The 16185-nt window shown below is 43.1% G+C and overlaps 1 protein-coding gene across 1 annotated transcript; it reads right to left on the bottom strand.

The window, feature by feature from the left end:
• Window positions 1–8972: 8972 nt before the first annotated feature.
• Window positions 8973–15886, bottom strand: LOC125440556 (vomeronasal type-2 receptor 26-like). The gene is made up of 5 exons (XM_048510428.1): window positions 15734–15886; window positions 15083–15331; window positions 13217–13369; window positions 10985–11111; window positions 8973–9871 (listed from the first exon to the last, which is right to left on the bottom strand). Exons 1-5 carry the CDS (start codon window positions 15884–15886, stop codon window positions 8973–8975), a joined length of 1581 nt encoding a protein of 526 aa, XP_048366385.1.
• Between the last annotated feature and the right edge of the window lie 299 nt (window positions 15887–16185).

The following is a 16185-nucleotide window of genomic DNA, read 5'->3' as shown; positions in this document are numbered from 1 at the left end:
TCTATTGGGTGCAATCCTGTGGTCAAAAATACTAAAAGAGAAGAGAGGGTGTGTATGATGACTGGGAATTTCATAAAAGTGAAATCTTGAGGGCACAATTTCAAACAATTCCAATGAGTAGAAAAAATGGGAGGTATCTAAGGAAACCAGGATGGCTTTCTAAAGAACTTTCAACTGAGCTAGGATTTAAAAAGGACATGTAGAAAAAATGGAAATGACGGGAAATCACCAAAGATGAATTCAAACAAATAACCAGGGAGAAAGTCAGAAAAGCTAAAGCCCACAATAAGTTGGCCAGAGAGGTTAAAAACAACAAAAAAGGCTTTTTTGTTATGTCCATAGGGATGTAATTGTACCTCTCTATTCTGTATTGGTTAGACCCACACCTGAAATATTGTGTACATGACAATTCAAGAATGATATTGACAAGCTGGAATGGATCCAGAGGAGGGCAACAAAAATGGTAAGAGGTTTGGAGTTCATGCCCCACAAAGAGAGGCGTAGGGAGCTGGGGATGTTTAGTTTGGAGAAGCATAGGTTAAATTGGGGACATGATAGCTACGTTTAAATATTTGAAGCGATGCCATGTCGAAGACGGAGCAAGCTTGTTTTCTGCTGCCTCAGAGACTTGGACATGGAGTTATGGATTCAAGGTGCAGGAAAAGAAATTTCACCTAAACATTAGGAAGAACTTCCTGACTGTCAGGGCTGTTTGACAGTGGAATTCACTGCCTTGGAGAGTTGTGCAGTCACCTTCTTTGAAGATTTTTAAACAGAGGCTGGATGAACATATGTCGGGAGTGCTTTGATTTTGTGTTTGTGTGTTCCTGCATTGCAGGGGGTTGGACTTGATGGCCCTTATGATTTTATGGGTATTTAAAGAAGAATTAGCCCCAGAATTAGTAAAAATAATGAATGACATACTGGAGTCGGGGAAAAATGCCAGAATCTTGGGAAATGGCATATATTACTCTATTACATAAAACTGGTTCCTCTATTCCCCAACCAAAAGACTTCAGGCCAATCTCTCTTCTAAATGTTGACTACAAATTTTTTACTGCCATTTTAGCTGCTAGACTCCAGAGAATTATTCTTAATTCTATAAATCGGGACCCAACAGGTTTCATTAATAACAGATATATGAGAGAGAATATACGTACGGTACTAGACATCATTGAATGGCTAATTGGCTTCCCAAGTTTGCTCTCTTATTTATCATTTACTCTCTTATTTATCAATGTGGAAAAGGCCTTTGATAATATCAACTGGGTATTTCTGAAGGAATTACTTCAAGATCTGTGAATAAGAGAAGGCTTTATAGACAAAATATACAATAAACAAAAAGCGCAATGAAAGGTTAACATTTCATTATCTAGCCAATTTGATATTGGGAAAGAAACTAGGCAAGGTTGCCCCCTTTCCCCATTATTATTTAACTCAGTCTTGGAAATATGACTCAACTCAATCAATCAAGGGGATATTTTTGAGGGCAGTAAAACAAGGAGAGCACAAAATAAATACAAAGTTTTTGCTGACGACGTTGTTTTGTTTATTGATGAGCCTGTGGGAAAAATTCTCCCAAAATTACAAATGTTGAAAGAGTATGGCAGTCTAGCAGGTTTCAAGCTAAATAAAAATAAATCTAGACTTTTGTCATTAAACTTACCTCAATTTGAAGAAAAAATGGAGATATCTGGAATACAATCAGAAAAGAGAATTAATTACCTCAGAATTACATTGGGAAAGAAGAATAACCAACTATTCAAACACAATTATGAAAAGAAATAGAAAGAGATTAAACAGGACCTTAATAGATGGGAAAACCTAAATCTATCTTTTCATTGGGGATATCTATAATTAAAATGAACATATTCCCTAAGATGTTACTTCTATTTCAAAACTTACCAAACCTTAGCAATGAAAAAATATTACTAGCATGGAAAAAAGATCTGTGTAACTTTATCTGGCAGGACAAAAAGCCTAGAATCAAATATATTTATATGATATAAAAAAGAACAAGGTGGTTTTGTCTTGCTGGATTTTCTGACTTATTATGAGGCATGTGTACTGAGCTGACAAATGAATGGATTACACTAAAGGATCCAAGACTTTTTGACTTGGAAGAATTTGATTTAGATGAAGGCTGGCAAGAATATTTGTGGCCTTCTCTTTAAAAAAGTTCAAAACTTTAACAAACATATAATTAGAAATGCTGTTTACAAAATCTGGGAAAAATACAAATTCAAAATATATGTGGCTCTCCAGAACAGAATCCCTTTAAATAAATCAAAATTTTGGAAACGCCAAATGGTTAACATACAAAGTTATTATAAGATGGGAGAATAATAAACCACTTTTAAAGAAAAGAGATGAGATTTTCTTTTCTTACACCAGGAACGTTTTTAGTTTACATATACCCAGTTAGGGAAAGTTTTTCAAGAAGATTATGCAAAATGGGGTCTGGAAAAACAAACAAATCACCTGCTGAAAGAGGTTGGGGACCTCTGAGTTCGACACACACAGAAAACGAAAAAACTCGTTTTCTTCTAGCTTTCTCCTATGAACAAGGCCTCATCCAACTCTATGATCTGGACAGTTGACTTAAATACTGTGATTATTCCAAATAACTAAATATACTTTCTCTAGCTTTAAAAGGGGCTTGGACGGATTTATGGAGGAGAAGTCGATTTATGGCTACCAATCTTGATCCTCTCTGATCTGAGATTGCAAATGCCTTAACAGTCCAGGTGCTCGGGAGCAACAGCCGCAGAAGGCCATTGCTTTCACATCCTGCACGTGAGCTCCCAATGGCACCTGGTGGGCCACTGCGAGTAGCAGAGAGCTGGACTAGATGGACTCTGGTCTGATCCAACTGGCTTGTTCTTATGTTCTTATGTTGTGTCAGATCCTGAAGGCATAGTTCAAGGCCTCTTACACAATCAACAACTCAGAGCAGAAATTTTATATAAAATACCCCTCTTCCACTCATCTCTTTGCTGATGGACTGGAAACAGATTGGAGTATACCAGCGAAATCTTTGCCAATGACTTCTTATTGAAATACTGGAAAGTCAAAGAAAATGATCAGTTGGTAACTTGGCTTGAAGCTGGCTGATAAAAACTGTGCATGGTACATTTAGATTCCTCTGAAATGGCAATAGTATTTCAGTTGCTCTTAATTTTCATATTGCATGTTCTTCCAACTATAAAAGCTGCACCTGGTGTCTTGTGTACCATGACAGACCCTAGCAAGGTGAAGTATGACGATTATCAGTTTGGAGACCAAATCATTGGAGCCATGGGTTCATTTCTTGCTAGTCTATTTGGTGAAATATCTTTCAGGCATTATCCCAAAATGAAAATGGAAGAAGAAGACGTGTAAGATAAAACTTATCCCTTTTTAAAATAATACAATTAATAATACATTTTAGATGAAGCCATAATCTTCAAAAATAGCTTATATAACCAATGGCGTAGCTGTCTCAATTTTATTTCAAGATATAATGACTATTGTCTTATTTTAAAAAATGTTTTTAAACTGTGGTATTTCCTACTCCAGTTTTCTATTGTGTATTCTACTAATTCTTTCAATCATACCTCCCATTATGAGCATGTTTGATTTACTAAAACATCAAACACCCACCCTCCCCTGCTTTAATACGACACTTCTTTGCATCCTTAGGCAGATTTTGGAATATATATGATGATTTTTTTTTTTAGGTTTGATCCATCTTTTGATGGTTGCTATAAGTTAAGATCCATTCCAATTCCCTGTTATTTCATATTTCCTATTCTGTTTTAAACTATCTGGCCCTTTCCGCACAGGCGGATTATGGCGCCCTGGGGACGGCAAAAACGCCGTCCCCATGGAACCATTTGCTCAGGGGGTGCAGCTGCTTTGCAGCCGCGCCGCCCTCGCGCCTCCCGACCGGCGCAAAGCCGCTGTTTCCCAACCTCGCTTGGCAAGTGAGGTTTATGGGAAACGGCGGCTTCCAAGCGCCTTCCCTTCCCCCACGACCAGGCGACTTACCTGTCCTGCGGCCCTCCGGCACGTCACTGGGGACACGCCCCCTTTGCCCTGTGACTCTGGAGCGGTCGTGCAGGCCAGGGGGGCATGTCCCTTGGCCTCGGCAACATGTTGGAGGGCCGCAGGACTGCTAAGTTGATCTGACGATGGCGCAGCTCTGCGCCGTCGTCTCGGCTGATCCTGGGACCATTCATGTGAATGGTCCCAGAGGGGTCGGGTCGGCGTGGACTACGCCGACCCGACCCCTTCCGCCTCCGTGCGGAAACTGACACGGCCAAAGAGAAAGTACAGCCTATACATTAAGATCATCAAAAGTCTTCCAAGAACTGTAGCCTATAAAAGATTTTCAAAGAACTCTTTCTCACATATGTGAGGTTGAGAAAGTTTAAACTTGTATCCTTAATATATCTGCAGTCATGAGATGAGCAGTGGGAATACACTTTAAAATGTACCAGGAGCACTGAATATTTGTGTCATACCTGATGTGATTCTTCCTTTAGGACTGTTCCAAAGATCTACCAACAGGTTCTGTCCTTGGTATTTGCTGTGAAGGAGATAAATGAGAACCCCAACCTCCTCCCAAATGTCAGTCTGGGCTTCCACATGCATGACAGTTACTTGAATACAAGGATGACTTCTCTGAACACCCTGAAACTTCTAACCTGCCAAAATAGGATGGTCTTCAATTTCAAATGAATTTCAAAAGAATCTGATTGCTGTCATTGGGGGGCTTACCTATGAAATATCTGTTGAGATGGCGACTAAGAAATCTACACGGTATCTCAGATAAAAAGATGGGCAAGACCCATGAAGCATTTCAAATCTCATATCATTAGACCTTATTCTGACCTAGGCCGTTGACTGTGAATCAAGAAATGCACAGAATGGAGCCAGTGAGAGGGATGGAAGATTTCCCTACAAATCAAAAGAAAGTTCCAGGTCTCCAGAAAAATCTGAAATGTTAAAAAAAAATGTAAGAACAGGATTAATAGTTTCCAATTGCCATAATTTAAAATACTGCAGTGTTATGAAAAGACTGTTCTGTGAGCTCTCACTGGTCATTTGTGTGACTGCTAGGAAACCATATTGCCAAGCTTCCCAAGCCTTGGTTTCTATAAAGGAGAGCTAAGTTGAGTACAAAGGCAAACTACCCATGGAAAATGTCCTGCTCCTGTTTTGTCCCATCTTCAAATAGGACTTGCCAGAGTCAGGCATAGCTGTGTTTTCAACCCACACAACTAGCCCAAGTGTCGGGGCTCATGGACAGCTTTTTAAAGTTGTCCTGACCACTGAGGGGGAAGGGACAAGTCCTTTCAGGCCCCCCCACTTTATTAATGAGAATTTGACTATCTCTTCTGGCCTTCATTTCCATTCTGAAAAGAGCAAACTATAAACAGCCTAAGCATGAGTTTTGTGAGAAGGCAACACAGCTCTTGCTCATTTCTGCAGCGAACATCCTTGCATCAGAATATGTTCTTACATTAGTCTTATTATTTATATGTGGCAGGCTCACTTTATGATTTCTTATGTACAGAAACACAGAGGGAAAATGCACAACATCAGACAATTGTCTCCGTCTTCATCAGGAAAGATTCATGAATTGTTGTAGGTATCTGATTAACAAAACATATGTCTTAAGGGGTCATTCATACTCCTCTTTAGCCACAAGCAAAGGCAAGACATCCAGAGGGAACGTGCCAATTTGAGGGAGGTGAAGTAATGTTTACCCTTTTAAAGATAACAGTGCTATTATTGGAAGTCCCTGGCCTCTCAATGACGTGGCTGGCCTCTACTCGGGCCAGGGCCTTTATGGCTCCGGCGCCGGCCTGGTGGAACACTCTCCCACCAGCTGTCCGGGCCCTGCGGGACCTTGGTGAGTTCCACAGGGCCTGTAAGACCGAGTTGTTCCACCGGGCCTTTGGAGAGACCAGCCTCTGAGGGTGCCCCCTGCCCCCTACCCCTGCCCCTCCATTTGCCCCATATGGGTCTCTTATATTATCAGGACCCATTTTATATATATATTGGGGAGGGTTTAAGCAAGGGTTTCGTGGGACGCTGTGCTAGGTATTAACTGTTGTTTTAATTGTATCTATGGTAATTAATTTTGTGATGATTTTGTGTGTGATATTTTATGTTGTTCACCGCCCTGAGCCCTTCGGGGATAGGGCGGTATATTAAATTAAACAAATAACAACAACAACAACAACAACAACAACAACAACAACAACAACAACAACATTCTATCCATATGTACTCAAACCTAAGTCCTGCTATGTTCAATGAGGCTTACTTCATGCTAAGGGCTGATTGCATTCCAGCCAGTCTTTTTTGGGTATAAGAGATATTTTTAAATACCTTTGGGGCGCAGATGGTGTGACAATATGTCTAACTAGAATTCAATGCAGGAAAGTGCAAAACAAACCAGGCAAACACAAACTTTACCAAAAAAAAAATATGAATCCATGTTTTCGGTGGGAGCTGCTAAGCAATGTTTTTCTGAATCTGCACAGCCAAGTGCGATTAAAAAGAAGTTACCCACGGAAACTCTAAGGGACTAGTGGTAGCATGGCTGGGGGAAAACTCCAATGGGCTTTGCTCACTTTCCTAAAACACTTGGTGGCCATCAGCAGTTGTGTCAGTAGGGAGCAGCAGTGGCGCAGTGGTTAAGAGCAGGTGCATTCTAATCTGGAGGAACCGGGTTTGATTCCCCGCTCTGCCGCCTGAGCTGTGGAGGCTTATCTGGGGAATTCAGATTAGCCTGTACACTCCCACACACGCCAGCTGGGTGACCTTGGGCTAGTCACAGCTTTTCGGAGCACTCTTAGCCCCACCCACCTCACAGGGTGTTTGTTGTGAGGGGGAAGGGCAAGGAGATTGTAAGCCGCTTTGAGTCTCCTACAAGAGAGAAAGGGGGGATATAAATCCAAACTCTTCTTCTTCTTCTTCTTCTTCTTCTTCTTCTTCTTCTTCTTCTTCTTCTTCTTCTTCTTCTTCTTCTTCTGGGATCCATGACACCCCTGGGCAGCGTGTTGGAGACTCCTGGTTTACACGTTTAATGGTATGTGTGGAGGAATGCCATTGATACAAGAATTTTTTTTTACAGCACATGCTTTCAAACAACTTTGATAATTTGCTTGTGGGTCTACATTGGATTTTCCCACCAACTTTTGAGAAACATTCATTACAATTTAACACTATATCAGCTCTGTGTTGGGACAATGTGTTTTATTTTGTTTAGATGGCTTCCTGTGCATTGACTCCAGTAATGAATATTAAGACCCAGTTGCCTTCCTTCTATCGGATGGTCCCCAGGGAAGAACTGCAGCGCACAGGGATGGTCCAGCTCCTCTTGCAATTCCAATGGCCATGGGTGGGGACCATAATGGGAGATTATGACCTAAGAGACCTAAGTTTCTGCAGACCTTCTTACCTGTGCTCTTCCCGAAAAATATCTGTGTAGCCCTCATGGTCAAAATACCAGTAAACATGATGGAATTATGGATAATCTGGAAACCACTATACTATTCTTTAATAAGATTCACAGGTAGTAACGCCAGCTTTATTCATTTTGTAGCTCTCTAATGATAGCGTAGACTCTTCATTTAGTCTTACCCATGCTTTCACCCTCATCAATACTGCCGAATCATGATAAGTCTGAATATCGTGAACACTACATCCACCTCTTTTGTTCTCATCTATCAGATGTGCATATTTCACTTTCTTCTTTTCCCCACCCCAGATACACTTTGTCAATTGTTTCTTCCAACTTTTTCTGGGTCAGGGTTTCGTACGTAGCAGAGCAGCTCCCTGTGATCTATCGAAAGTCAGCCCTCAACACACACTGCTCACTGCTCTCTCACCCCCTCTCTGTACTGAAATCCTTTACAGGCCCTGCAATGCTGTAATCACTTGTAGCGAGCAACCAACATAACAAGTGAAAAGTTAAGCCAAAGCAAAGGCATTTTCCCAAAGGGATTCTAATAAAATAGCTATACAATACAATAGGGGAATATTATCAGTTGATAGCTCCCCACAATATAACAGCATGTACCTATCATTTGAGGATATGAGATTTGTTTCTCCTAGAACAAAGTTTGGGTTGGTATAAGACAGATCCGGCTCCACTAGCAGTATTCACAGCAAGCCATATTTGTCCCTCACGGCTAGTAGTCGTCAACCCTGGACCCACCTCTGTCTTCATGCACAAGCGTAACAGTATGGTTTTTCTAGAAATACTCAGAGTGAATGAAATGAAGTCATGTAAAGCCTACCAAGACAGTCAAAATGTGTCTTGTTGGGCCAACGTTACAGCCACTTGTATCCAAGAGAGAAGTTAAAATCCAGAAGGAACTTAGACATCAACAAGTTTTGGGGGTCATAAACTTTCCAGAACTATGTTGAGCTACGGACAGCTCGAGGTATCTGACAGAATGCCCCTTTGATTCTCAAAAACTAATACCTTAAAAATGGTATCTGAGATGTTACTGGACTCACACCTAGTTTTTGTACGGCAAGGAAACATGGCCTAAACAGCCTTAACTGGTTTCCAAGAATTTTCCTGAAAAGTAATTATTACCTTCAGCATCCTTCAGCTGTTCCCCAGACTACGTTCAATACAGCCTTTCCTCTGAGGAATAATCCATAAATCAGCTATAATACAAGCCAAAGTAAAGCTGAGGAAAGTGACCATCATGTGAGAACAGAGAAACAAACTTGAAAAGAGGATGTGGATCTCTAAACACCAGAAGATTCTGGTAGAAGAAAAAGGATACTAAATAGTTTTGGTATAAATATTTCTAGTGAGAGCCACAGCTTGTTTTCTTTTTTAGTGGACCAGATTAACCTGGCTGCTCTTCTGGCATTTTAAAAAAATTCTGCAGGAAGCTCAAAGTTCAAAATCACAGTTAGGGAAATGATAATAGTAAACTACCAAAACAAGTGAAAGGCTACTTATTTCTCTTCATAAGTTGGCCCTTGTGGTTCAAGCCAGGCTTCACAACAATTATGTAGCACTTGGGGAAAAAAATGAAAGCTGTTAACCCAGCACCAGAGGCCAAAATGGCAAAGATCTCCACAGCCACCATGTATTTGCCCTTGGTACTCAGATAAGAGGGAACAAAGGACAGCCAAACACTGCAAAAGACCAGCATGCTGAAAGCAATGAACTTGGCTTCATTGAAAGAATCTGGCAACTTCCTGGCTAGGAAAGCCACAGTGAAGCTGACCATAGCCAGAAGTCCCAGGTACCCCAGAACGCTATAAAACATGACGACCGACCCCTCGTTGCATCCTATGATGATTTCTTCCGAGAGAGAATGCATGTCAGCATCTGGGAATGGAGGAGAAGTACAAAGCCAGAAAGTACAAAGGATGGCCTGAATGAGGGAGCAACAAAGAATCGAGTTTGTGAGTCTTCCCCCCACCCATTTCCTCAGCCTGCTCCCCGGCTTGGTGGCCATGAACGCCACAACCACAGTGGCTGTTTTTGCCAACACACATGAAATTGTCACAGTGAAAGAGATGGCATAAGCGGTTTGTCGTAAGAAGCAAGTCACTGGCTGAGGCCTGCCAATGAATAGCAGGGAAGAAAGAAAGCAGAGCTGGAGGGAAATCAGTAGAGAGTAACTGAGGTCCCGATTGTTGGCTTTGACGATGGGCGTGTCCTTGTTTTTGATGAAAATTCCCAGCACCAAAGATGTCATCAGAGAAAAAGACAGTGCCAAGAACACTAAAGTGATCCCTAAAGGTTCTGAGAAAGAGAGGAAGTTCAGAAGTTTGGGACGGCATTGATCTCTGTTCACATCGGGATACTGATCTTCTGGGCATTTGAAACAGTCGTCCATATCTGAAAGAGAGAACATATGACTTTCAAAGATGTCAATCATGAAGTTTCTTTTCATGCTCCCAGATACCCAAATGAAGCAATACATTTTTTTACATTGTTTATAACTGTCCGTCCCCTCCATTTTATCCAAACCCCCAATGTGGTATGTTAGGATGAATGTATGTGACTGCTCCAAGGCTATCCAGTGAGCTTCCATAGCATTTATCCGATTGCAGACGTACACTCTAATCACTGCACAAAACCTGTTGATGATTTCTCCTAGATAATTAGATGAAGACCCTTTTAATATGCAAGCTATCAGCTCCTCTAAGCTAACAGCTCCTCTAAGCTCCTCTAAACTTCAGAGTTTCATACGGAAGATGCTCAACAAGATCCCCCTTTTAAAAAAGTCCCTGCAGGTTCTCCTTGAACAGGGATAGCTTATCATTACACAGTGGAGATGCTGGCGTGGTGATGGCAGCCACTGCTCCAAAGCAAGTTTTTGCAGGTCTGCAAGCTCAGCTGGACAGAAGTCCCATCTGCTTTCTGAAAACATTGGGTGGGGGTCGAAAAAGGTGCTGGCAGTGGCTGCCCCCCAGGGCACCCCGTGTTTGGGGGGGATTCCTGCCACCATGGGCTCCAATGGTGCGGATTTCCCAATGAGTATGGCTCCCTAGCATTCTTGGAGCTTCCTGGCCTGAACAAAAATTCTGTAACATATAAATTTAATATTTAATATTCACACCTGTTCACTGAATATTCACTGTGAATGAAGCTACTGGCCACCTGTAGTGCAGCGAAGCAACAGCCCAAGGCTTACCTGGGAGCTGCCTTTGTGTCCACATAGCAGGGAGCAGGTGCAGAAAAACACCCTCAGCTCCCAGCCTTGGTTTGCTCGCCACCCGTTCCCCCACCCGCTCGCCACCCGTTCACTCGCGTCTAAGTCGAGGGGGGCTTTTTTCAGCACAAAGAAGGAGACTTATACGTGAGGATATAAGGTATCGTTCTGTGAAATTCTGTGTATTTTTGTGCCATCACTTTCCTAGTGCTATTGAAGAACTCAAGAGGCAGTAAAAAAAGAATGACGAAAGATGTTACCCAATGTTTCATGAGAGAAGGCTTGATGTCACCTACCCTTCTGGTCAGAAATCTTCCCTTCTGGACATGGAACACAATTGTAGCAACAGAACTGCTCTCCCTCCTTCTTATGTTTGTAGTAGCCTGGATGGCAGTTGTCATTACACACAGCCCAGGGCATCACCTAGTCATAAAATTAAAAGAAAATGTGTGACTTCTTTGCCTTCATGAAAAGTCTACAAGCTTTCTTCTCTTCCGGTCCAGGAGGAGCTGAAGGTCAGAGGTCCAGGAGGAGCTGACGGTCAGAGAAGTGCAGAGAAATTTTATACAGATCTTCTTATTTTTTTCAAAAAATATATATTCTTTGCCTTAAAAGTAATAATTTCCTATTTTTATTCTTTTTCATTGATGTCAATGGTAAATAGATTTTAACCTTGACGTTTTATTTCGTTTATGGTTTCAAATCAGTTGGAGCCGAACTCTCGCTGAAGAGAAATTTCTTCTTAAAGTTCAATATTAATTAAAATCCACCATTAACAACTGAGCCCTGCAATAACTCACGGATCATAAAAACAGATAATTAAAGCCTGACAATAACATTTTCTGAACTAAAATGACATTAAAAGATCAACCCCTTAATTCAATATCACAACTGCTTGCCCTTTATCACTATACTCTAGCTGTAGACCAGGGGTAGGGAACCTTTAACACTCAAAGAGCCATTTGGACCCGTTTTCCACGGGAAAAGAAAACACTTGGAGCCGCAAATAAATTTTGACATTTAAAATAAAGATAACACTATATATATTGGGTTTTTTTTACCTTTTACTCCGGTCATTCTGAGAAGCGCGTGGATGCGTCCGTCCTGCTGCCTGCAGGGCGGGCAAGGATGGGGCCAGCGACTCAGCCTTGCTGGCCTCCAGGAAAGTGCCTGCCCTGCTCGAACGGGGCGGGCGAGAGGGGAAGTCCGGGAAGCCCGGCCGCGGGCAATTGGTGCGCCCGCCCTGCTGCCTGCAGGGTGGACAAGGATGAAGCTGGCGGCTCGACCTCGCCGGCCGCCGGGAAAGCGCCTGCCCCGCTTCAGCAGGGCGGGAGAGAGGGGAAGCCCGTGGCGCAGCCCAGCTGGCCACGGGCAATTAGTGCGCCCGCCCTGCTGCTTGCAGGGTAGGCAATGATGAAGCCAGTGGCTCGGCCTTACCGGCCGCCAGGAAAGCGCCCGCCCCACTCCAATGGGGCGGGGGAGAGTGGAAGCCCGCGGCACGGCCCAGCCGGGCGTGGGCAGTTGGTGCACCCGCCATGCTGCCTGCAGGGCAGGCAAGGATGGGGCCGGCGGCTCAGCTCATGGAGCCGCAGTGCAAGGGCAGAAGAACCTCATGCGGCTCTCGAGCCGCAGGTTCCCTACCCCTGCTGTAGACACAGTTTTCTACCAGCCAGAGCCTGTGCATTGCAGACATTGATGGCAGGAGAAAGTTCCTTTCAAACAAGGGTTAGGGACGAGATCCAGTTTGGATAGCCCAAGCTGCCCTCACCTCACGAGATATTGAAAGCTCGAATTTCAGAAACTAAGCAGGAGACCACGAAGGAAGTTGAGGGTTGCTTTCCAGAGGCAGGAAACGGTAAGCCACCTCTGCTCATCTCTTGCTTTAAAAATGCTACAGGGTCAGTATAAGTCAACTGTGACTTGATGACACGTTACATGCTCAATGGATAAGTTCATTTAGCTGCAGAGGCGTAGCTAGGCTAGAGTGTGCCCCGTGCACACTCCGGCTTTTTCGCCCCCGGGCAGCCCCCCGCCCCGCAGGCCCCCCCCCCGCAGCCCCCATTCCACTTTTAGGAAAGGAGCAGGCCGAAGAAGCCTGCCTGCATTGCCTGGACCTGGTGGGAACTACATTTTTCAGCAGCCCCTGGGAAATGTAGTTCCCATCAGGCCCAGGCAACGCAGGCAGGCTTCTTCTCTGGGATGTTCCATTCCTAAAAGTCAGTGGGGGGTGCGCCGTGGGGGGGTGCACCATGGGGGGGGGGGGGCGGGGGGGGGGGGGGGGGGAAAGGGGGGGGGAGCGCAGGGGGCTGGGGAAGTTTTTTCCACCCCCATGTGACCAGAATCGGTACGCATGGTGCATTGCGCACCCCCCGCCCCCTGGTGGCTTCGTCACTGTTTAGCTGCCTTTACCATTCCTTAATGCATACTTTTTTTCCACTGCCTGCTGCAATCACAGCTTCCTGTTGGCCACATCTTTCCTCCCCTCCAGGTTCCAGGTTCCAGTTACCTCCCCTCCAGGTTCCAGTTACCTCCTGGTTTCGGTAAAGTTTTACTTCTTCCTCTAAAAGCTCTCTAATATTTTTGTGATCTTCATAGTATTGGGGATACCTGATGTCTGCCCTCTGTTTCTGTGCATTGTACTGCAGTGTTTCCATTTCACTCTCCCCTTCCTTTTTGTACAGCTTTGAGTAAAACACACACTAGAGAGCCTGATAATGATGGTTTGCATTTCTACTTGGTAACCTCGATCTCAGTCCCACCTGATTAAATGCGTTGGGCCAAGTGATGGCCTCCACTTTAACACTCAACTCACTACCTGGTGAAGCCTGTGGATCCAGCGTTCCTACTTTGACTCTTGAGAAGGATTGATTGGGGAAAGTCACCCAGTTTATAATATCCAACCCAGCTGCTAGTTCTCCATTTTCATTAAAACACACCAGATCCCCAGCACTGTTGTTAAATGAGATACTTCTCAGGAAGGGGTGCATCTAAAAAGAAAGAGAGAAATGTTGATTTTGCTAAATGATAAAAAGAACGTGCTGTTCTTTTCAACATTCCTTCTAATACCAGGATGTCAAACTCTGGTCCTCCAGATATTCATGGATGATGGTACATTCCACCCAGGGGAAAAAATATAAAATCTTTAGGATGTTTTAAAAAGATCTATTTTTGCATTTTGTGTTCCTACAGTTCGTGAGATGACAAGCATTGCAAACCCAAACATATTTTTTTCCTGTTTGCTGCGCGGAACTCTTGTCAGTTTGACAGGCACTTTCTGCATGGACCAATAAATGTGGTTAACATGGACCTGCCCCTTCGTACAGCTGGCTGTCCAATGGACAATGGTAGATTTGGCACAGTACAAAATGGAACATCTTTAGGACATTATAAAAAGATCCATTTTGGCATTTTGTGTCCCCACAGCCCCTGAGAAGACAAGCATTGCAAACCAAAACAGATCTTTTTTTCTTTCCTGCTGCCCAGAGCTCTTCTCAGTTCCACAGGGGTGCCCGCCATTTTGTTTGTTGCTGCAGATTCTCCATGAAAATTCCCCACGGAGTTTTCCTCTGCTTTCGCTGTAAAAAGTAGATGAATAAAGGGTTTTTTTCCCCTCACAGTGATCCTACTTACTTGTCATTTGTTTTTTACTTTTGTTTTCAGGCGGATGTTTGCAAAGCTATGGCGACATGATTAGAGAAGCTGCAATATGTGCATACTTGTGTCACCGTAGTTCTATAGATATCCCCCTCAAAACAAAACAAAGGAAAAATGATGCGTGTATGTTTGCTAGTCATAACAAATTTTCTTAATATAATTTTTACAATGAAATTGTGCAAGAAAGAGCTGCAAGCGGAGAGGGAATCGCCATGGAAAATGTCCTGCAGCACACAAATTGGCAGCCATGAGTGACAGAAAGAAAAGTATAGGTTTGAGTAGGAAAAATGAAGAATTTCCTGCATTCTGATGTTTGCTCAGCAGACAGGAATCATCTTCAACCCAAGTTCGGGGGAAAAGATTGCTAATTTAGTGATTTTTTAAAAACCTGGGTTGAGAGGAACATAATAAGCAAACTCATTTTGGGAAAAAGTTCTTCCCCAAAATCCTTTTTATAACATCCCACAAACATTGTATCTGGGCTGTGAGGAATCCCCCTATGATTTCATGGAATCGTAGTTCATGACCATCTGGAGGGCCAGAGTTTGACACCCCTGCTCTAATATAGTTCTAAATAGTTCATTCCATTCCTAACCTTCAAACTAATCTATTAAAAATACCGCATATTATTTTGGGATATTGACTTAAGGTTCGAGACTTAACATATTGCTGGAATTGAATGTTATCACACATTAAGATAGTCACGTCAAAGAGACTTCATGGGATGTAAAAAAAAATACCTGCCAGGGTTGAGGATGTGGAAAATCCACTCTTCCTCTGTCTTCCTTTAATCCCAGTTTTCCCCTGTACCCATAAACCTTATGTAAAGCATGTGCTATGGCATACACTGCATTGTAGACACTGTAGCTGAAGCTGGTCATACTTGTTTCAAAGAAAATTCCAGGTAAGCTCTCCAGTTTCTCTTCCCCTGTACAAATATCACTGCTTTTCAGTGTCTCAGAGGAGTCCTCAAACACACAGTTGAATGCCTGTTCCCAGAAGAGTCTGAGAAAACCATCCCCATTCGGTGAATTAGGTTGCAGGAACCGAAGGAATTTTGGAAACTCCGTGATTTCCTTTGAGTGAACGGCAAAAGATAAGGCCCCGTGGAAGACACTGATATCCAAACCTCTATGCAGTGACAGGGACGAGAATTCCCAGTGAACTGTCATAATCCACACCTTAGCTAAGGATGCTTCTGGAATGTCTTCATAGATTGAATTAATGAACAGCATAAATTGAAAATGTACAGTTGTTTTACGGTCTGCATTTACAATAAATGCTTTCGCTGTGGATCTTATTAAAGAATAGTACAGTGGTTTCCAGATTATCCATAATTCCATCGTATTTACAACGTAGTTTAATAATGGTATTTTGACCATGAGGGCTACACAGATATTTTTCTCGGAAAGCATAGGTAAGAAGGTCTGCAGAAACTTATCTCCCAGGTCATAATCTCCAGTTACGGTCCCAATCCAGGTCCACTGGAAATGCAAGAGGAGCTGGACCATCCCTGTGTGCTGCAGTTCTTCTCTGGGGACCATCCGATATAAGGAAGGCAACTGGGTCTTAATATTCATTACTGGAGTGAATACACAGGAAGCGACCTACACAAAATAAAATACATTATTCCAAGAAAGAGCTGACATGGTGCTAAATTGTAATGAAAGGTACCCAAAAGTTGGTGGGAAAATCTAATTTCAACCTACAAGAATATTATCAAAGTGTTTTGAAAGAATGTGCTATAAAAGCATTCTTGTATCAATGGCATTCCTCCCCATACCATTAAACTTGTAAACCAGGGGTCTCCAACATGGAGCGCAGGGGTGTCATGGATCCCACT

The sequence above is a fragment of the Sphaerodactylus townsendi genome, linkage group LG11, assembly GCF_021028975.2.
Source record: "Sphaerodactylus townsendi isolate TG3544 linkage group LG11, MPM_Stown_v2.3, whole genome shotgun sequence".
NCBI classification, from domain to species: domain Eukaryota; kingdom Metazoa; phylum Chordata; class Lepidosauria; order Squamata; family Sphaerodactylidae; genus Sphaerodactylus; species Sphaerodactylus townsendi.
This window is presented reverse-complemented; position numbering and strand designations above follow the sequence as displayed.